Source organism: Pelodiscus sinensis, chromosome 9 (genome assembly GCF_052426305.1).
Source record: "Pelodiscus sinensis isolate ZL-2025 chromosome 9, ASM5242630v1, whole genome shotgun sequence".
NCBI classification, from domain to species: Eukaryota; Metazoa; Chordata; order Testudines; family Trionychidae; genus Pelodiscus; species Pelodiscus sinensis.
In genome coordinates this window covers 10,030,655-10,052,364 of record NC_143060.1, presented here as the reverse complement: position 1 = coordinate 10,052,364, position 21,710 = coordinate 10,030,655, and the positions used below count along the sequence as shown (strand labels likewise).

The 21,710-nt window shown below is 51.8% G+C and overlaps 1 protein-coding gene across 1 annotated transcript; it reads left to right on the top strand.

Moving 5' to 3' along the window:
• Positions 1-12,568: 12,568 nt before the first annotated feature.
• On the top strand, positions 12,569-16,631 carry DMRTA2 (DMRT like family A2). The gene is made up of 2 exons (XM_075935952.2): positions 12,569-14,103; positions 15,027-16,631. Exons 1-2 carry the CDS (start codon positions 13,611-13,613, stop codon positions 15,893-15,895), a joined length of 1,362 nt encoding a protein of 453 aa, XP_075792067.2. The 5' UTR covers positions 12,569-13,610; the 3' UTR covers positions 15,896-16,631.
• Positions 16,632-21,710: the final 5,079 nt, after the last annotated feature.

Here is a 21,710-nt window from a genome sequence, read left to right as displayed (position 1 = left end):
GTGGCTGGAAACCAACGGCATCTGGTTACTCTGCACATGGAGAACAGTAAATAAAATATCTTGCAGGCTGCACATAAAACCCCAAAGAGCCACATACAGTCCCCAGGTTGGCCACCACTGTCTTAGTGCACGTAATCAGGAATGCCCCAAATGCAAACAAATTATCTGATCTCTCATTCCTTGTCCTCAAATGATACCTACACAACCCCTTTCAAAAATCAAGCCTGGAAGCTTAAATTCATAACGTTGCTAGATACTAAAAATCAAGGCCCTGGATTTATAGTTTCCTACAACAATCTGTAACCCACTGTCCCTGCTTCTTTTGGCCGATGACTATAGGTTACTGGACCACTTCATCTCACATGGTCTCTCGGATACATTCACTGCCTAAGCCAGCCGATCTCAAACCACGGGTTGGGACCCCAAAGTGGATTATGAGACCTTTTGAATGGGATCTCCAGGGCAGGCTTAGACATGCAGGTTCCAGAGCTCAAGCCTGAACCCACTGCCCAGGACTGAAGGTACAGGGAGCTCAGATTACAGGCCCCCATGCTAGGGCTGAAGCCCTTTTGCTTCAGTTTTGCCTCCCACACCACCTCATAAAGGCTACAGCTAGACTGCATTGCTTTTCTGGGATACCAGGTATCCTGAAAAAGCAGTGTTGCGTCCAAGGAATGTGTCCGCTTTTTCGAAATGTTTTTCGAAAGAACGGACATGCTCTTTTGCCATCCCTGTAAACCTCATTCTACAAGGAATAAGGGATGGCTCGAAAGAGTACTATCTTTGGCAATTTGCCACTGCGTAGACAAGCCAAATTTCAAAAGAGCCTCTTTCAAATTTAAATTGGAAAAATATAAGTAATTTGCATACCACAAATCGCAGATCTTTTCCGATTTAACAGTGCAGTCTAGACATAGCCCCACTGCTGTGGGGCTCAGGCTTTGGCCCCTATACTCGAGGTTTATGGGGCTCAGGTAGGCTCAGGTTTTGGTCCCCCATGCTGGGGTCATGAAACAATTTTTGTCAGAAGGGGGTTGTGGTGCGAAGAAGTTTTAAGAACCGCGGATTTAAGCTAAAAAAGTATTTAGCTGACACCCTTCCCAGACCTGAAGAAGAGCTCTGTGTAACATGAATACTTGTCTCATTCATCAACAGAAGTGGGTCCAATAAAAGATATTAGCTCTCTCAGGGTACATCTATGCTGTGGGCTAAAGTCAAGTAAAGATATGCAACTTCAGCTACATTAATTGCTTTTGGCGCTGTCTACATAGCAGGAAGTCGAAGGAAGAACACTTTTCTCCTTTGACTTCCCTTACTCCTTGTGAAATAAGGGTTACAGAAGTCAGAGTAAGAAACCCATTATTCTGAAATAACGGACTTGCTGTGTAGATGCACACACTATTTCGAAATAAGAGTTCAATGTAGTCATAGCCTCAGCATGTTACTCAAAAGACAAATAAGATAATTGTACATATGACTTCTGATTTTCACACTTTCCATGTCATATTGTGCTTTTAATTATTACTTCCATTAGTAATGTCATGCTTTCAGGCCCTGAGGGTGGATCCAACAGAATTTATGAGATAGGCTACATTAGTTATAGAGCATGAGGTAGCCTCTAATTTAGAACCAAATGTTATGTTCAAAAACTGAAAGGCAGTTAACTAAATTGACAGAGATGCATGGAGAGTAAGGAACTGGGGTAAAAATTAAGGTCCTATGTTAGCCTCACTGGCTGTGTCTAGACTGGCAAGTTTTTCCGCAAAATCATCTGCTTTTGCGGAAAAACTTGCCCGCTGTCTACACTGGCTGCTTGAATTTCCGCAAAAGCACTGACGAGTTCATGTAAGATTGTCAGTGCTTTTGCGGAAATACTATGCTGCTCCCATTCAGGCAAAAGTCTTTTTCTGAAAAACTTTTGCCCAAAAGAGCCAGCGTAGGCAACAGAGATTTGTTTTCTACAAAAAAGCCCTGATCGCAAAAATGGCGATCGGGGCTTTTTTGCGGAAAAGCATCCTGCTAATCTAGATGCGCTTTTCTGAAAATGCTTTTAACGGAAAACTTTTCCATTAAAAGCATTTCCGGAAAATCATGCCAGTGTAGACGTAGCCACTGTGACTAATGAATCAAAAGTTTTTATGGCACCTCCTCTCCTTCTGCCTGTGGCTTCTCCTGTGAGAAAATAATCAGCAGACAACAGTGAGGTGAAAGAGATCACCTAAGAGAAAGCATATGCAAAGCTTGGGATAAAAATGTCTGCAAAAAAAAAAAAGCAATACGAAAATCTTTGCTCAGTGGAGTTAAACCTAAGAAATCACCCAGTGTTATGGAGGGTAAAACATAGCCTTAATTAGTGTATTTTCTTTTGCAAGGTTAAACAGAGTCTATCAGATCTCAGACAAAAACCAAACAAAGGCATGCTGATTCCACGAATATAAAGGGTGTGAGAATTTTCAAATCTAACCAGAAGAGAGGGCTTCATTTCCCAATCTCTGGCAGCAGCAGACATAGTCACTGGCAAGTGCCTCCTGCAAACTGGGAGCCGCATGAACCAATGGAATATTTCCTAAAGATGTCGAGAAGAGTAAGAACCTCATTTTGATGAGGAACAAGCATGGCACCATCTTTCCCAGCCATAAATGAAAGAGGAGCAAAACTAGAATCTGCTGGAATGAAGCTGTTACGGTTTCCATTGTAAAAATGCAGGACAAGACCTTATGTTTCTTCTGTTTCGACCTTCACTTTTTGTGAATATTGTTTCAAAGACTAAACTGCGCTGTTCGTGCAAAACCTCATATTTTCTAAGTAATCCAGCTCAATAGATTGGTGTTTATTTGCTTCTTTCTTACTGTTGCAGTTGGTATAGCCTCTTTTATCTGAGGATTTCACAGTACCCTTTTGGAGATATGTTTTGAGCTATATTTAGAAGTAATAAAATACTTTACATAGGGGGAAGCTGAACCAGAGGCTCCAAGCTTTGTCCAGTTGTAAAGATCAAATAATTAACTGAGCTAGGAGAAGAAACCAGGAATCCTGACACCCACTCCCCTACTTCCATGACTTTCTTTTCTTTTTAGCTTGTTTATTACCTTGGTCTTTTGTCTACTAGTAGCGTTGTCCAAACACCCTCCACTTCAATGGGTCTATGTAAGTGATAGATCCCATATGCAGCAGGTGGGGGGAGAAGCCTCTCCTTAGTTCCCTCAGCTGTGTTCCCGGTAAGCTGAGTGCTTGGGTAGCCACCTAGGTCAGATTCAAATGCCACCCAGCTGATTAGCAGAGCACCTACAGCTAGCAGCATGTGTTTCTACTAGTGGCCCATATCTGCACATGCCTTAGTGCACATAAAATGTATAGGACAAATTAGAGCCAACATTGCCCCTCAGCAAAGTGTCTGTCCGTGAGGCCAGGCCATGGTGACCTGAAGCAGCATGAGCCCTGCGGTACCCTGGCCAGGCTTCGGCCCAGTTCCTTGGGGCACCGTGACCTAAGCAGGCAGGCAATGCCCCACTGGGCTTGGCAGCTGGGCTGATGCTGCAGAGCAAAAGGCCTGAACTGGACCCTTGCCCGTCACACCTTCAGCCAGCCAAGGTTGCCTCCCCAAGTGGCCCTGGGGGCAAACAAGGCCCAGGAGTGGGAAGAAGTATCCTAGGCTGAGACTGCCTGCAGTATGTGGTGGGTGTACTGGGGGCAAGGGAGCTCCCTGTAAAGTTTCCCCTTCCCTCTGCCTTGCAGTGCAACACCAGGGGTGGAGGTGCCTGGCAGCTACCCCCAAGCATGGCTATTTTCCTCCCCTTCCCCACAGTCTGACAGATCCAGCCAGCCCAAGGCTTCCGGTAAGTGCCCTTCATTGGATGCCTAACCTGCAAACTGTGACCTGCTGGGTGTGATGCAGCATCCCATCTGCTGGCACCGACGAGTACAGGGGCTAAGAAGCCTGCGACTGCCTCAGCCTGGAGCCAGTCTGCTTTTAGCTCAGGGAGCAGAGGCTCCTGCCCTGAGTGCCAGAGGTGCCAGGTTCTGCAGTGGTGCCCCAGATTCCTGCTGGCAATAGACAACGCCCCCCCCCCCCCGCCTCCTCCCCAGATCTAAACAACCAGGCGGCCTAAGGGATGCGGCTTCTTGCCCACCCGCTCGTTCCGGTACGCACCGGTACGCGGGTCCGGCCGCGCCCAATCCGACCCAGACCGGGCCTGCCTGGGGCCACGAGACACACTCGGCATCCGCTCGAGCCTGCCAGGCGGGCGCAGAGCAACCCCCCCCCCCAGCTCCCCCTGCCTGGCTGGAGTCTGCAAACTAACAACAACCCGAGTCTCGCCCTCCCCCCGCTGGGCCCGAGAGAGAATCCAGCGGGGCAGAAACTGCGTCCCGCCCCCGGCTGCCTTCCCAGTTTGCAGGGCAGGCGGCCCGCTCAGCGCCCGGGATCCTGCTCCGCGCTGCGGAGGCGAACCCGGGATCAGACCCGACCCAGCTCAGCAAGAGCTGGTTCCAAGCGGGGCGGCTGCCCGGACACTGGGGGAAGTCAGCATTTGCATACGGGGGCCAATTAAAGAGCGCGCGCTAATTGCAGAAGAAGACGAGAATGAATGTTCCCCGACGAGGGGTTTTTTACCCCCCCCCCTTCTTTTTTAATGACGCCTTACATCCCTGCCCCACCCTCCTGCGCCTCCCGGCCGGCCCTGGGACCGACCCAAGGGTATGCAGCCATCCCAGGACTTCCCAGCTCCCCAGCCAGTTCGGGGCAGCAAACATCATTCCCCGGAGGGGGGAAAACTCCTCTGGGAAATCCCAGGGGCGCTGAGATCACGAATAAAAATAAAGGGTTTTATCTTCGTGGCTTCGGCTAATGAAACAATTTGCACTCCACAATATGGGACCCCCCCCCCCGCTGGGTGGGGCAGGAGCTAGCCCCTCCCCTTAAAGATTTTCTCCTTGGCATGAACATGGGTATTAGCCCCAAATCCGCTCACCCCAGTAGCTCCACTGGCCTCTCCCCGCCTTGGGAGCGGCATTAGGGATCTGGAAAACGGGAGGCGTTCTAGGTTTTTAATTATCCGCTTTCCCTTCGCTTCCTTCATTGCTCGGCCCCCTTTGCAGCGAGCCACACTTAGAAGTGGTTGTGACATTTAGGTGGCAGCTCATTGTGCGGAGCACTTAAAGTTTAAAAAACAAGCCCCATAGAAGTGGAGGGGCTTAAAGCAGCCCCCTTTGTAGAGCAAGACATTGAGTTTTGATCCTGGACAATGGTGTTTCTCAAATTTCTTCCAAAAACCTGCACCCCATCTGTGATCTCTTTTCTCTCGGCCTTCAATTCATTTGGCAAAGAAGAAGCAGATGCATGGGACGGGGCTTGAATTTTAATTATTGGGTTTTACCTGAAACAAAACAGCAAATCCTTTGTGCCATGTGTTTGAAGTCAGGAAAGGGTAGGCGAATATAAACTATAATTAAAAAGCTCTCGGAGCGTTAGGAGCCGGCAAGAGCCCGTTTAAGGAGCCTCTCCGAGTGCCACACAGTAAAGTAGTGAGCTAGTGTACCCCTGGGTAGGGCTGGCATCTCCCTACCTGTGGGCCTCGCTCTCCAAAGCGCAGGCCCCGGTGATCACACACACAGAGCAGGCCCCATTGATTACTCACTCACCGCAGGTTATGGTGATCACACAAACGTATTCACATACACACTGCAAGCTATGATCATCGCACCCACCCACGCCACGATGATCTCTCTTTCTCACACACACGCTGTAGCTCGCTGAGACACGTGCGCACGGGGTGTAAGGTGGCGCGCAAAGCCAAGCGCAGGCCCCGCAGCCGCGCAGGTCGCTGCCTCCCAGTGACCCCAGGGAGCTATTTAGCCGCCTGCCCCAGGGAAGCAGCCGCAGGCCAGAGAGCGGCGAGCCCAAGCTCGCTCCCACCCTGGGAAAACCCGCGTTCCCCGCCAGGCGCCCGCCTTGGCTGGGACACTTCGTGCCCAAACTGTTGCATCTGCCGCTCCGGCCCCGCTCGCTTCGCAGCGCTGCGCGCAGGGCGCCCCGGCCCGGCAAGCGCCCTTCACCCGCCCCGCGGGGCGACAGGAAATTGCCCCTCGTGCTGATCCCGGCCCCAGGGGCTCGCCGGGGGCTGTAAGGGAGCAAGCGCGGTGGGACGGGACGGGGACGCTTCCCGCACGTAGCCGCCCACCGGCGCGCTCGGAGCTGGGGGAGCCGGGCTGCGGCGCCCGGCCACGTGCGTGCCAAGGGGCCGCCGGAGCCCGGGACCTGCAGCGCTCGCTGCCTCCCTCCCCACCGCGTGGCAGGCAGGGCCGGGGCCGGGGGCTGCCCCGGAGACTGGCGGGGGCGGGGGGCGCTTCGCTCTTCCCTGGGCCGATCTACGCGGTCCCCGCCTGGCCCGCTCGCCCCGCAGCGCAACCCCCCGCCGCCGGCGTCTCCTTTCCCCCGGAGCTGCGCTTCGCACGCTCGGCCACCGCTCCCCGGTGTCTCTGCGCGGAGGGCGCCTCCCCTCCCTTAAAACGCCGATTCCCCCTCTCCCCCGGGCAATCCCAGACCCCGCTTAGCCATGACAGGGGCCCCTGGGTCACCATCAAAGGCCCGCAGCGCAGCCCCCACTTTGCCGGGGACGAGCACAAGCGCCCGGAGGCGAAGAAATTGTAGAGTAACAACTAAAGGCTTTGGCGGGCAGTTATTTTAAGGGCTTTGTTCCGTGCCTGGGGGGGATGCTCCCAATTGTTCGCGAGGGGATTCATCGCAGGCCCCTTTCATGTGAACCAGAGGTTAACAACCTAATGAGCACTTGGTGAAGAGATGAAGCGTGTAAAGAGACCGGTCCCCCCCCCCCCACCTCCCCAACTCCTGCTCTGCTGTCCTGGGGATCTGCTACTTTAACCTCCGCGGGGCTAACAGTCTCAGCACGTCCAGCTGGGAGCCCCTAGGAGGCAATCCGGGGTCCAGCCGCGCTCAGGCGGGGCAAAAGCAGCTAGACAGGCCGCTTCCAATGCCCCACCAGGGAGCCACGGGGGCAGAGCCGCGGTGCTACATATGTTGGGTCAAGTCCCCCCATTGTGAGCGTGTAAAAAGGTGTAAAAACTCAATCATCTGTAGCTCTTTAAAGGAAGGGCTTACGCGGGATTTGTTGCATAATGGATTGTTAAAAAAGTAGACGGCTGAATTAAAACTGTTCCCTAGTCACTTTTAATTAGACCACTCTATTTAATTAGCAAAGTTGAAACATGCAATTAAAATTAGCTCAGTTTAGCACATATTTGAAGGGAACCGGGGACGCGTCTCCGGTTCCCGCGAAAGCGAGTGGAAGGAGGAACCGCAGAGAAGTTTGAGTCTGTAAGTGAAATGACTGGGTGGAGGTAACGCACCCAGGGGCCATCTGCCAGACAAGGCACCTTCCTTCCTTCCTTCCTTTAATTATGATTCCTAACGTCACGGGAACCACCGACCCCTGGATGCTGCAGCTGAACGGGGCAAGACTTTCCCTTTTCCATTTGCAACGCAGAAGGGTCGGGGCTGGGTTGAGTTCAGGTATCAGTAGGGGTGGATGCCTAGGGCTGCATTCAAGACATCCGCTCGCTGCCTTTCCCCACTAGAGTGAAGAACCACGAAGTGATGCGAAAGGAGACAACAGATCGAAAACACGGCGAGGCTGGGGACGAGGGGAAAACCATCCCTCGCCATTCACAAGCTCCATTGCTCTCCACTTCAGCCGCACTTTCCCCGCTAGGGAGCAGAGTCCACTAATCCCAAAGGGTTCAAACATGGAGGCGCCCCACTAACGGAATCTCTCCTCCACCATTCAGTGCGCTGGCGAGGTTACCCGTGGGGGGAGGGGGAAGCCAATGTACATTTTAGTGGGGGAGGGTAATTTTCATTCTTGCAATATTGGTTTGGGGATAATTACTTTTAATGTCAAAAAGATTTAGTTTAATATCATCTCTATTAGGCTGCTGGGCGGATAATTAAAAGTGAAGATGATAGCTGCAGGGAAACAGATGGCATTTGCTTACTTTGATTCAGTAGGTAAATAATGAAAAAGTCAATGGCAACCCCCCCTAGAACAATTGAAACCTGAAAGAGCACTAACATTAGCAGGTACTTACAAACTGTCTACTGCTAAGCACGAGATGAAAATACACTAATCGAGAACTATATTTCTCTGGCATGCTGGCTACCGCGCTCTGCTCTCTCCCCCCCCCTCCATCCAATGAAAGGGCTCTTTTTAATTAAGATTTTATTACTGTATTTGGGGATTGCTGCCTGCCCGCTGCCTGCAGTTACCTTCAGGTTTTGCGGTGTAGCAACGGCCAAGCTAAAGAATGCTTGGAACCAAACAAGCTGCATTCGCGGGCGATGTGAGCACTGGGCCTGGATCAATACGAAGTCTTTTTAGCGTTGTGTCTCAAAAGTTGTATGTAATTAAACCCGAGGGGGGCAATTTAACCCTTCCCGTGTTTTCAAGGCTCCCGGATTCAACCAAATTAGCTCATAATTAGTAATGGGGCTTCTTATTTAAGGAGGAAAAAACCCCACGAAATAGTCCCCGCTCTCTCTTTCGACTTTTAAGGAAGGAAAGTTTTTTTTTCCTACGAGCCTCTTCGGGAAATCCGAAAGCTGAGCTCCTAGCATGTCCCCTCGGTTGGAAACGGATTTGTCCACACGGATCAGAAGCGCTGTCAGGGGCCCGAGCCTTTCTCGGCCTGGCATGGGAAGTTTGTTCCCGGGTCAAAGGCGGATTGAAAAGAGGAAGTAAAACTCGCCAAAAGGACCTCATTGTAGTGACACGATCGAGAGGCGTTCTGCGAAAAGTGGCCGGGCGCGTCACACCGACCAGCAGCAGGCCTGCTTTGGGCAGCTGGGAAGCACCCTACATCCAGGAGCCCAAACTTCGCAGCTGAAGGACGGTGCTTCCCTGAAACTGCCAGAGAGCAGCAATTCGGCTCAGACTCTGCACCACGGGCCGGGTGTGGGAGGGGGGAATAAGGAAAAATACACCCAGCTCAAGTCCCCCCTACTTGTCCCCATTCCAGTGCGCACTGGGGACAGCACCCTTACCTACGCTTGGGCCGGATCCGCATTTCAAACTAGCCAAGGTGAAAGACACCGGAGTTTGTGCCTGCACTTCCAGGGGTCCAGGCAACTCGGGCACACAAAAAGAAATTCAGCTCCCGGTGGAAACAAAACCACAAGCCCTCCTCGTGACTTAAAGGGAGTGGAAATAGCCGCCAAAGCCAGAGAGGTTGCATTTTCTTAGGTGTGTAAATCTGGATTTGCCACCCCCCCCCCCAATGACACTGGACAGAGTGATACTCTTCGGGTTCGCCCACAGACCATCGCATCGACACACACACAAGACCAGAGAGATGGCGATTTTATTGTGTTTGGTCAAGTACAAAAGAGACCCCGTGGAAAATAAACAGCGCATAACACAGCCCTCCCTTCACCCGTATTTGCTCTGCCAGCACCGTGGCCAGAAGTGTACAGCGAAACCCCCTGCACCATCACGGGCCCTGAGGAGCTCAATGGCAAACTGTGAAAGCGAGGAGGTACCGCTGATTAGAGGGGATGCAGAATTGATCTAATTTACTGCCAGTTTTATTTTGTTTGAATAAAACCTTTGAATCGGCTCCAGGATCTGGCTGGGGGGTGGCGTACATTGCAGGACAGAAGACATCCCCCACCCCCCAAAAAAGCAGGGGGGGGGGGCAAGAAATGATGATTGTTAAAATCTCCAGTAAAAAGCGAGGCTGGGCTTTTAAACCCTTTAAAGGCACTTAAAAAAACACCCCTAGGCTGCCAATGTCCACAAGAAACCAAAGAGGGAAAAGAGAAAGGAGCCGTTTGATTTACCCTTTCACTACTGTGCTGAGATTCGGGTGTAGAGCAACGAATAGTTCCTGTCTAACAAGGGCGCTTTCTTGCCAAGATGAATTCGAAACAAGTTATGTTTAGACATAAACAGTAGAGCGTACTCTTAATACTCACATGCACCGACGATTTCTACGTGTATCTGTGTATACACATGTGCATGCGTTTGCAACGGGAGGGGAGTCAATGGATAAGTAAAAACAAGCGCTATATCACGTTCGCTTTTAACAATTACTTATTATTTCCAACCACGTGCTGCTACCTAGGGCCTCTTTACACCCTCTGCGAGTAAACATATTTTTGTAATAAATAGCCACTATTCAGATGTTGGATCAACAACGGAGCTAGTCCAAATGCGAAATGGATGGAAGTGGGAAGGGAAATCTAGATGTGTTTAATTGGAATCCAGAGTATATATATATAAAATATGTGTAAATACATATTCCTATATTATATGCTATTGTGTACATATAGTATAAATTTATATATATATATATCTCGCCACACATGTATGATGCAATATATCATAGAGAGATATCTAAGTAGGTGTATATATTATTCCCGTTCTTTTAATCTCACCAGAGGGATGACAATTTGATGAATTCCTGCAAAAATTTGTTTTGAAATCCCAGTAGCTAGTTTGTGAGTGGCTGTTTTTGCCGTAATCGTCGCCAAACTATTTATATAATAGATGAGGCCATTTCAAAACACATACATGCGAAGTGTGATCAAACCCTCTATTTTAAATTTAAGCTGAAACGGAAGAGAGAGGGGGCATACACATAGGCTGTGCGCTGGGTTTGGTAGCGATCTCAGACCGCCTCGGGGGCTCTTTGCAGATAAAATATAAAACCAAACAAGTAACGGAATGACTTTGCGAGGAAGAAGGGAAACAGGATAAAATATCATAGAAACGTTTCCCATTCCGTCCGGTCTAATTAAACGAATTTCCAACCGCACCCGGAGCTCTGATAAATTCTCCCCGGAGAATAAAATGAGTGGTTGCAGATAAAATTAAAGCAGCTATTTTGACTTCTTGGCTGCATTAAATAAAGGTGTTATGACACCTAGCTTCGAGAAGCGGGTGGCAGCTTTCAACACCCAGCCCCAGCCGTCCGATGGGAAAGGTTATACTTTTATTTTCAAAGTAAGAAAAAATGATGCAGACGCCAGGCAAATATCAGTGTGTCTGCGAGAGGCGATGCTTTGCAAATTGCGTTTTCCAGGAAAGAGAAGAACGGCGACAAAGGAAGTGAATTATCCGCTGCTATTCTGCAGATAAGCGCCCGCAAAAACGCCCAGGAGGATCATCTCTCCCCTTACATTGTCAAATTGGCATTTTAATACCCTCCAAGGAAGTTGGGGGAGGTTAAAAAATTAAAGTGAACGAAATTATTTTCGTTCCTCACACACTCCGCTGGGAGCCCGAGGTTTTCACCCAAACTATTCCGAACATTCATGATACAATTTGCCACTACCATGCGCGTAACTCAGCGCTTTTTTCGGCTGAGCAGTGTCAGCAAGATCGGAGAGGTGACACCGTCCCTCCTAAAGACCTCAAGAGCTCTAGCTCTTTCCCGACTTTCCAGTCCTCAACGTGCGCTTGGGTTTTCCTTCATCATCATTATCAACACGTTGAAGGCAACGCAAACTGCACAATAATTTAACACAATAATCATGAGTATTCATCATGCAGGCTCCTTCGAGTGGGACACAGAGATGGAAACTTCAGCCAAATTATTCCTTCCAGAAAAGGAGAGCTGCGTTAACTTCACAAGCTGCCCATCCAAATCCCAAACCTGCTACCTCCTCTGGGCAAACGGATTGCCAAGGCGGATGATGGGGACTCAGGGTAGCTAACGTCAACTCAAAACTTAGCGGTTACACAATCACCAGTATGAAAGCCCAGTAGTTCAAGGATACAGACACCGTGTTTGAGTCGTCCCGAGGAGACTCAAAAGAAGAACCTGTTGCATTTGTTATTAAACACACAGCTAGTCAGTCAAGCTAGGGGAGAAATAACGAAATGTTGGGGACCCTGTATTTCTCTGTATTTTTAAATTAAATAAAAATCGAAAAAAATCATACTCACCTCTCAACTACCACCTATTGCAGCTGTACTGGTCAAATGCACCTGCAGTTGCAAAGCGAGTAAAAAAAAGTTAGGTTTTACTATACAACAAAATCGCTGTGTGTCTGTGTCTGTGTGTAGGGGGGGGGGGAACAGGAGGCGCTTGAAATTGAATTGTCACTTCGCATGATATATTGCCCCCCACCCACTTTGTGACAAGTGACTTGGTGGAAAATCTGAAGTGCAAACCACACAAACAATTGGCAAGGATTTTGAGTGGATTTAAAAATTACTAAGCAGTGAGAAAATCAGACAAATTTCTCTCTCTTTCTCACACACACACACACGTACCCCCCCCCCACGTACCCCCCCCACGCACCACACCACACACACAAACTATATACACACACACAGAAACTATTTGTCATGATTTTTTTTCCCAATGCAACTTCCTTGTAGGACCCTCCTAGTTTCTTCACAGCTCAGTTTGTTGGAGAGACGCTTCGGGCGGACACTGTAGACAAGCAAGTGGCCAATCAAAAGGACTCGTCCCTCCCCTGGCCAATAGCAGGCGCCACATTGTTGTCCAATGTTGTCTAATGGAACCGTAAGGCGCAACAATAGAGCAAGTGGTCGCGGGCGGCTCGGCGGAGATCGCTATCTCCTGGCACCTCTCGGCCCGCGAGTGTCACACATGCGGACTTGAGCGGAGCGCGGGGGCTCGGCGCTGGGGCTCGGCGCCGCTGGCTTTTCCCGGGGGGCGGGCGGGGAGGTGAGTCGAGAGGGCGGACGAGGCTCTGTCCGGGCGCGCCGGGGGAAGTTGGACGTGGCGGCTCCCTGCGCCCAGGGCGCGCGTTGCGTTCTGCTGCGGGTTGGTTTTAGGCGGCTCTGCGCGGTGAGTTTGCGCCCTTGTTCCGCGGGGGGCAAATCGCGCGCCAGGGGCCAGAGCTGCCCTGGGCCGCTGGCGGGGGCTCGGTTTGGCCAGAGGACGGTCGGCGTGCGACACGGTTTGCTCCTTTTGGACACCGTTCCTGGCGGGGCTCAGGATGCAGCGGTCTCCCTGACTCGGTGGCGATCCCTGTCAGGAGGGCCCGGCAGGGGGAAACCGGAGGCGGGTGAAACATTTTTTTTAAAAGACACTAAAATTAAAGGCGCTCGTGTTGTGTCTGGCGGCAGGAAGCGGACAGGTGTGAGCCAGGGGACTCCAGCCCGGCCGGGGTCTGGCGCGCTCTGCGGGGCGGAGCACACGGGCTTGGCTGCGCCGTGCCAGGGGCGCAGGGACAGGAGCGGGGCAAAGGGGCTGCAACTCCCTCTCCTCTGGCAGGAGCCGGGGGCCCAGCGATTTGCTCTCGAGTGACCGGACCGGAGAAGGGCCGGAGGCTGTAGGGCGTTTTGCAAGCAATTCGGGCGCGTATGTGCGGGCGTGTGCAGGCCAGGGACTCGGAGCGGGGCTGGGGCGCTAGGGTGGCTCCCCGCTGTTCCTAGCGACCCGGGTGTGTAACCTGTCGGCCCGCGGGCGGACACCGAGAGCTCGGGGCGTTGGTGGAAGAGCCCCGGGGAGCGTCGGGCGCCCAGCTTTAGGCACGGGAGGGACTCCCCGGCTGTCTGAGGGGTCACTGTTTGGGGGGCCGGGTTGCTTGTGTTCCGGGCTTTGGGGAGCCAGTGGCCAGGATGGAGCTGAGATCGGAAATGCCCAGCGTCCCCTCGGCGCCCCCTCCGGTGCCCCCCAGCTCCGTGGCGGCCGCTGCCGCAGCCGCCGCCGCCAGCTTGCCGGTGAGCGTGGCCGGCAGCCTCCTGCGCGCCCCGCCGCTGCTGCTGCGGGCGGCCGAGAAGTACCCGCGCACGCCCAAGTGCGCCCGGTGCCGGAACCACGGGGTGGTGTCGGCGCTGAAGGGCCACAAGCGCTACTGCCGCTGGAAGGACTGCATGTGCGCCAAGTGCACGCTCATCGCCGAGCGCCAGCGCGTCATGGCCGCGCAAGTGGCGCTGCGCCGCCAGCAGGCGCAGGAGGAGAACGAGGCCCGCGAGCTCCAGCTGCTCTACGGCACCGCCGAGGGGCTGGCCCTGGCCGCGGCCAACGGCATCATCCCGCCCCGGCCGGCCTATGAGGTCTTCGGCTCCGTCTGCAGCGGGGCAAGCGGCGAGGGAGGCGCTGGGGGCTCGGGTAAGGACAGCCAAGCTCCTCTCCAGGACAGCCAAGCAGGGGCTGCCGCGGGACCCCGTCCATCCATCGCCCATCTATCTAGCCACCCGTTCATTCAAAATGTATCCCCATGTACCCCATCTCTGTCTGTTCCTCCCCACGTGCCCTCCTCTGTTTTATCCCTCATCCATCCCCCAACACATAATTTAACCTACCTAGCCCACTGCATGGCATCCATTCCCATCTATCTATATCTGCCTTTCTATCCCCATTTATCCCTCTACTTGTTCCTCCCTCCCCATACACATCTCTCCATTCAACCATCTATCCCATAAATCCAACCCCATACATCCCTGCATCTATCCATCTCCATACACATCCATCCATGGACATAAACAGAATCTGTTCTATCCCAATACACCATAGCCAACCATCCATCCTCACATACCCATCTGTTTATCCAGCCTACGTAACCCCATACACCCCAGTTATCCATCCCTATACACTCCATCTGTCTATCCCCACACACATCCCTCTGCCTATCCTTCCTTCTCTCCCCATACATATTATCCATCCATCTCCTTCCTTCCATACATAGTTATCTATCCATCCATTCTTCCTGCCTAATCATGTTATCCTCTTTGGTTTATAGGGATGGGGGTGGGGGTGGGGAGATGAAGAAGCTGCTGGAAACCCCGCACTAGGTGATTGGTTTCAAGCTTGGGTCCAGGACCAGAGGGGGCATCTCTTTGCTTCAGGCCGGGGTATGTGTGTGGAAAAGATGCTGGGGCGGGTCCAATCCAGAGTCCAGGCCGTAGCCCTACAGGGCAGGATCCGAGCCTCCCCCCTTTCTCTTTGCATGGCCATGGCTGCATCTGCGGGTGCGCCAGCCCAATTCTCCCTAGGGGGGCCGCACTCACTGGGCCCTCTGCTTTCCCTTGCAGACTCCAAGCTGCAGAAGTTCGACCTGTTCCCCAAGACGCTGCTGCCCAGCCGGGCCGTGACCCCGCAGCAGGCGGGTGGGAAGCCCCTGTCCCCGGACGGCGAGTCGGCGCCGGGCACCTCCTCCCCCGAGGCTCGCCCCGGCTCGGGCTCGGAGAACGGCGACGGCGAGTCCTTCCTGAGCTCGCCCGTCTCCAAGGGGCCGAAGGAGGGCGAGGAGAGCCCGGGCTCCATCAGCCCGCTGGGCTCCGACTCGGGCTCGGAGGCGGAGAAGGACGAGCAGGAGCCGTCGCCCGCGGCCGGCGGGCGGCAGCGGACTCCCCTGGACATCCTGACGCGCGTCTTCCCGGCGCACCGGCGCAGCGTGCTGGAGCTGGTGCTGCAGGGCTGCGGCGGGGACGTGGTGCAGGCCATCGAGCAGATCCTCAACAACCGCGGCCCGGACAAGGCGCCCGACGAGGGCTGGGCCCGGGAGGGCGCCCTGCAGCCCAGCCCGGCCGCCGCCGCCGCCCACCACCGGCCCCTGCTGGCGGGCGCCATGAGCCCGGCCATCGGCACGCTGGGCAGCCGCTCCGCCTTCTCGCCCCTGCAGCCCAACGCCAGCCACTTCGGCGCCGAGGCCAGCGCCTACCCGCTGGGCACCCACCTGGGCCTCAACCCGCTGCGCCTGGCCTACTCGGCGCACAGCCGGGGACTGGCCTTCATGGCGCCCTACTCCACCGCCGGCCTCATGCCCACGCTGGGCTTCCGGCCGCCCATGGACTACGCCTTCAGCGACCTCATGCGGGACCGCTCCGCCGTGCACAAGGAGCAGGTCTACTCCGGCGGCCTCTACGGGCCCATGGTCAACAACACCCCCGAGAAGCCATAGACGGTGCCCCCTGCTGGGGAGCAGCGCCCGGCCGGCCGCAGCCGCCTCGCTCCCTCTCTTGACAGCTGCCAAACCAGCGCGCCCCTCTCCGGAGCGAAGGGGACTCACTCCACGGAGCCCGGCTCATCCGCGTCCCCTTCCAGCCCCGGGTGCCGAGCCGGGCGTGGGCGCAAAGATGGAAACTAATAGGTGTATTAAAAAAAAAAAAAAAAAAGGTGATCAAGGTGCACTTTCATTGTGGAGCTGTGTGTCACTCTCTTTGTTGCTTATGGCCATAAGCATGGATATCCTTGGTGCATTGTGAGGTGTGTGTGTGTGTGTGTCTGCACACACGTACATATAGATACATACATACACGTGTATGTATACTAGCAAGTGTATAATGTTATAAAATGGAAAATTAAGTTATTAATGTAACTTGTAGGTGAACTTGGGTATTAAAGCGAAAGGTTAGCCAGCTCTCATTGTAATACTTACCCGTTCCATAGATTCAATATATTGTAAAACGGAAAAGCCTTCCCCCTTCCAACAAATGTTATAATCTGTATATACCATTGGAAAGTAGATATATTTGTAACTGTCCGTAGGACCCAGCCGCCGATGCTGTATAACGATTTAATGGGCTCGTTGCTTTCTGGTTCCGATGTAGCAAACTTCTTGCTGTTTCTAACAATTACTTTCTGTGTTTCCATTTCATAGAAATACTAGAAATAAATGTTATTTTCTATTAAAATCAGCCTGGCACATGGCAAGTGATATTTTATTAGAAGGCGGAACCAAGTTTGTGGCAAACCCCGGGAACGAGGAAAGTCAATATTTAAGGCAGATGAGTGCAAATCATTTAGGAACATTCTGAACATCTTTACTACATTTTATCTCGCGGTGGAAGCAGACACTCTGATGAAAGTCTATGCATTTAAAAATATATCCCAAAACGCAGCACACGGGACCGGAGAGATTTATTTGTCCATCGACGCGTCAAATCATTTTCTTTCTACTTCTTCATTTTTTATTGGTTTAGAAAAAAATTTCAAGTGCATTTTTCTCCACGTGCATTGGTAAAATCAAGGAGGTTTTCCAGTGTGGGGCTTGCTGATTTCTTCCTCGTATGTAGACAATTTGACACTATCCCAGGGAAAGGCAAAGAATTTTGTTAAATTACCCGGTGCGTTCGTTCTTGCATATAGATGCTGGATCATCCAGTTTCTTTTCGTTCGATAACTGCACTGCAGATTTTCAATTGCTTTCTATATGATCAAGATAAGGGCCGGCACATAGCGATAATGATAATATAATAAATTGCCTTCAGGCCAGGTTGTTTAAATAGAATAATTATTTAGTTAAGGAATCAACTCGGACAAAACAAAACCAATTTGTGGAAGGGTTTTCGCATTGGCAACATAGCGTCCGATTATACTTGAAGGCAAATCGAAGAAATATGCTATTTTTCCTATTTAAATCTACATAAGAATGAGCTTCAGCAAAAGCTTCCTACAGCGTCCCCACCAAAAAAAAAAAAAGTATTGGGCAGGGAGGAGGGAATTTTCTTATCTATCCTGGGAGCGTTTGGCCCAGGAAAACTATTACTCACAAAGAACAAGTTCAGTGCATGGTTGAATTAAGACTGTAGAAGCTCCCAAAGTTGGTTGGTATGGAAACCTAATCCCACCAAACTGTTCTGTGGCACAGCTGGACTGTTTACTTTCTCACTTCAAATATAACTGTGTAAACATTGGCTTGAAACTGACAGTGCTGTTCCTATAAACCAGTTAATATATTGGTGTGTATGAGACGAAATGCGTGTCTTCATGGTTATTGAAAGAAGCCCAGGGGTAAAATCAAAGAACTATAGCGAGTACCATACGTTTCTTCCTTGCCTTTCGCAATGGATCAGGCTGGCTACAATTTTAAGATTGTTCTTTTGGGGAGTAAATATTACAGATTACACCTAGGTAAATACATTTGACCCCGCTCCAACCTGAGAGCAGCCAAATCAATATCACAAGGGAAACTTTTTAAAGTCTCGTGTTCCAAGAGTGGGTGAAACTTAATATTACTACAATAAAACGGTTTAATAAAGAAGGGCTTTAATAGTGAGCTAATTTGATTGAGTTTCCTAATTCCACTTTAATTGGAAAAGGAGTTGTCTGTTTGGTTATAAAGCGCCAGGGTTATTGTAGACTGGAAAAAAGAGAGAGAGAGATGGACTTTGAGCATCTGAATAAACTTTTTTCTTTTGGCAGCTGACTTTGCCCAGGATGAGTTTCCATATCTGGGATTATGAATGGGCTACAAAGAGCTGCTCTTTCAAGAAATCGGGTCGCCACATTTCTCCCTTTCTAGCCTTGTTGAGAGGGGCTTAGGAGCTGTTGGTTTAACTCCGCTCCCTTTTTAATTAGAAAAGCCATTCTTGTGGAGTTAGCCGACCAGGGCAATTTACCCGAAGTGTTGCTGTTTTTTGGAGGTTGGCTTGAGCTTGGGTTTGTACGGCCCGTAATGAGGAGCATCATGATTAACTTTCATATGGATAGTTTAGGCCGTTAACTTTTTTTTTAAAGCGGATACATTGTGCCCACTGAAGTAAGACCCTGCTTGGACACACACCAATCCCCCACCGGTTGAGTTTGCATCCGCTGCCTGGGGCAAGGTGCGAAATATCCCGCTCCCCTTTTCGAGTGACATGAAATACTCGCCCCTGAACAAAAATCCGCGGAGCTGCCTATAAATGATGTGCGAGGCGGAGGAGCGAGGCTGCAAACGAGCGCGAGCAAACTTCCCTGTTAATTAAATCTTAAGCCGCCGGTTTGAGGAAGCGGCGGGGCTGGAGCCGAGGCTGCTGTACATACAGTGGGACACGTCCCGCAGTTATATGCGCTGCGCTGGCGTTTAAAAGGAATCAGCCCTAATCCACAGCACAATACAGAGCAAATTAGACTAACCATTTAGTAGCGAGTTGACATTCCGTCACCTTCCCAGAACCCACGGCGCAGCCAAAGGAGAGCGCGCCTGGAACAGGTTCTGCAGCACCCGGGTGCCCTGGGACCGGGGGCATCAGGGCAAATCAGCCGTTCGAAACCCACCCTTTTAAATACGGGGAATTGTAGCGCAAACGGGTCTCCCCTCCCCTTGCCTTGTTACGTGCCCGTCCGGCGCCCAATCTGCTGCCTAACCCGGCCGGGCGCAGGGAATGAAACCGCGTGGTGGGGAGCCGGGTGGATGCCACCCCAGGCCGTGCGCTGCGCAGGCCGGCCGTGCGCCTGGCCACAAGTGCCAGTTCTACGGCAGGCGGTGTATTTCTTGTCAACTGAAGGTGTGTTCTGCTTTCCATCAAGCAGGGTGGGAGATTTTCCCTCCGGATATGTCCCGCTCACTCGGCCTTTCCTAATGAGCGCTCAGCAGGGAGCAGAGCCTTGGGCCCCCAGCTTCCACGGTCAGGGCGCATTGGAGAGTCTGCGCGGTATTTTCAGCCAGCGGCGAGGCGCTAGTTTAGCGCAACGGCAGAAGTTACAAGGTGTGTGTGTGGGGGAGATGTCAGAACTTCCGAGTGGGCCCAAGAACAACAACAACAACAAGCACCCCTCTTGCTGGGGAAGTTTGGGGGGCAAACTCTACGCACTTCAGGGGCGCGTGTAAGTGCTCCAGGCAGCGCAAGAAGCCAGGAGAGCGGGGAGGGCTGTTATTCATTTCAGTAGTGACAGTCTTTTAAAATAATCCCTCCTCTTGGAAGGCGCCAGGCACCTCCAGGACTCTCAAATCCTCCGTGCAGCAGCAGCAGCAGCAGCGGCGGCGATTTCCCTGCCCGGAGGGGTGAGAAAGGACCCGCGAGTCACACCGGGGCCTCGTTTGCTGGCCCTTCTCGCAAGTGGCTCGCATCCCTGCTACAGCCCGGGGTTGCGCGCGGCGCGCGTGGGGAGCAGCGGGGCACATCTTTGCCGTGGTTCCACGCCTCGTGGGCTTGACACGGGAAGCCTACGCGACAGGGGGAAATGGGTGTCGAGTCTCCATCGCTTTGGCCTCCCAGCGCCGGGAAATCCGGAGCGTGGGGGCGAAGGAAAGCATCGATCTCAGGCATCCGCAGAGCAAGTCACTTTCGCACGTCGCCGGGCTTGGGGAGAGGGGGATACACTGCCAGTGTCACCCCGCGGGGGTTTGGTCTCCTGGCCTGGCCTGTCTCAGTGTATTCCAGCCCCCAGAGCCTTAGCTTACCGCGCAGGATCTCAATAAAACCGCTGCCTGCGAGTTCGGGGTGCGAGTTCGGTGGAAATAATAAATCCGGACAGAAACTTTTCTCCTCTTCTTCTGTCCCCTCCACAATTGCTGGGAGCGCAGGTGTCTCCCTCCCCGGGTATGTGTTTCATAGGCGGGTGGGGAATCACCAGTGAACAGCGAGATTGTCTCTCTCCCTTGCCATTCACGAGCCAGGCTGAAATTTCCTTTCCCACTCGTGGTCGTGTGGGTCCCTGCCTTGGTGCTACACAGAGGCACCCCGTGGTCCCTGTGTGATCTGGTAACACCCCACGGGCAATCGCAGCATTGCCCATATGCAAAAATAATAGCAGACACATATTTGACATATTTGAATGTGGACAACAGGCGAGTGACTTCTGCACTTTTCACCCACACTTGTTCCTTTGGCCGCTGTGACCTAGGGGAGCATGATCGCCTAAAGAAACTATGTGAGCTCACGGCATCCCTCGTTTGGCTGAGTGTCAGCACACCCAGGGGAGTGACGATGTTAGATGGCAACAGAAGTAAGGAACCAAACACCGCATGAATGACACCAGAGAGGAATCTGGCGCAAAATGCCAGTCGCATTAACATTGCCTAAAGCGCCTCAAAGTTCTTCGTTCTGAACTTGGGAAATTAATTAATTTAGTTGGACAATTAATGGAAAAAGTTTTTCGAACTTTTTATTGTTGACACAAAGTTTAAAACTATTTTTTGGCGGTTTTTGAGATTGCGATTTTTTTTGGTTTTGGTTTTATGTTTCTTCCCTTTTTTCTTCCTTCGATCTCGGTTTTTTTCCAGTGGCAAAAAGGGAAGCGTGTAGTGGTGGAAAGGGAGAAAACCAGAGAGAAAGGGGCGCAACCAAACATTAGAACATGAAAAGATTCCGTTTTGATTTTGAATTTTTTTTTCCATTTAACCATTGGGACATTTCCCACTTCTTTGCAGGAAAAACGAGAAAAAATAATTGAAAACGTTGTTTTTATGAACCGTCATTTCAGCTAGCGCCAATATTGATATTTCCCAGGTTCCTACGGTGGGAAAAGGATACACGCAAAGAATTCTCGGGACAGATGATAACAGGTGAATTCCTCAGGGCTGCGATGTAGCTGTTTTGAACGCGCATAATAAAGTTGTCGGTCTTTAAAGTGCCACCGGACTCTTAGTGGTTTTTTGCTGAAACAGACGAACCCGGCTACCTCCCTGAAGAGCATTGACAGGAGCCTTAATATTAAGGACACTGTCCGTGGGGAGAGGAGTTAAGACGGAGAAGTAAGTGGGCAGAGAGCTGATCGGTGGAATCCGATTTAACTGTGAGGGGACACATCTGGGCTGTGTCCAGACTCAAGGGTTTTTTCGAAAAAACTTCACTTGCGTTTAGACTACAGCTGCGTTCTTTCGAAATTAAATCGAAAGAACGCAGCTTTTCTTTCGACGGCGGTAAACCTAATGTCACGAGGAAGAACGCCTTTTTTCGAAAGTGCTCTTTCGAAAAAAGGCATTCTTGACTGCAAACAGGGCGTTTTCGAAAGAGAGCATCCAGACTGCCCGGGTGCTTTCTTTCGAAAAAGCGGCTTGCTTTTTCGAA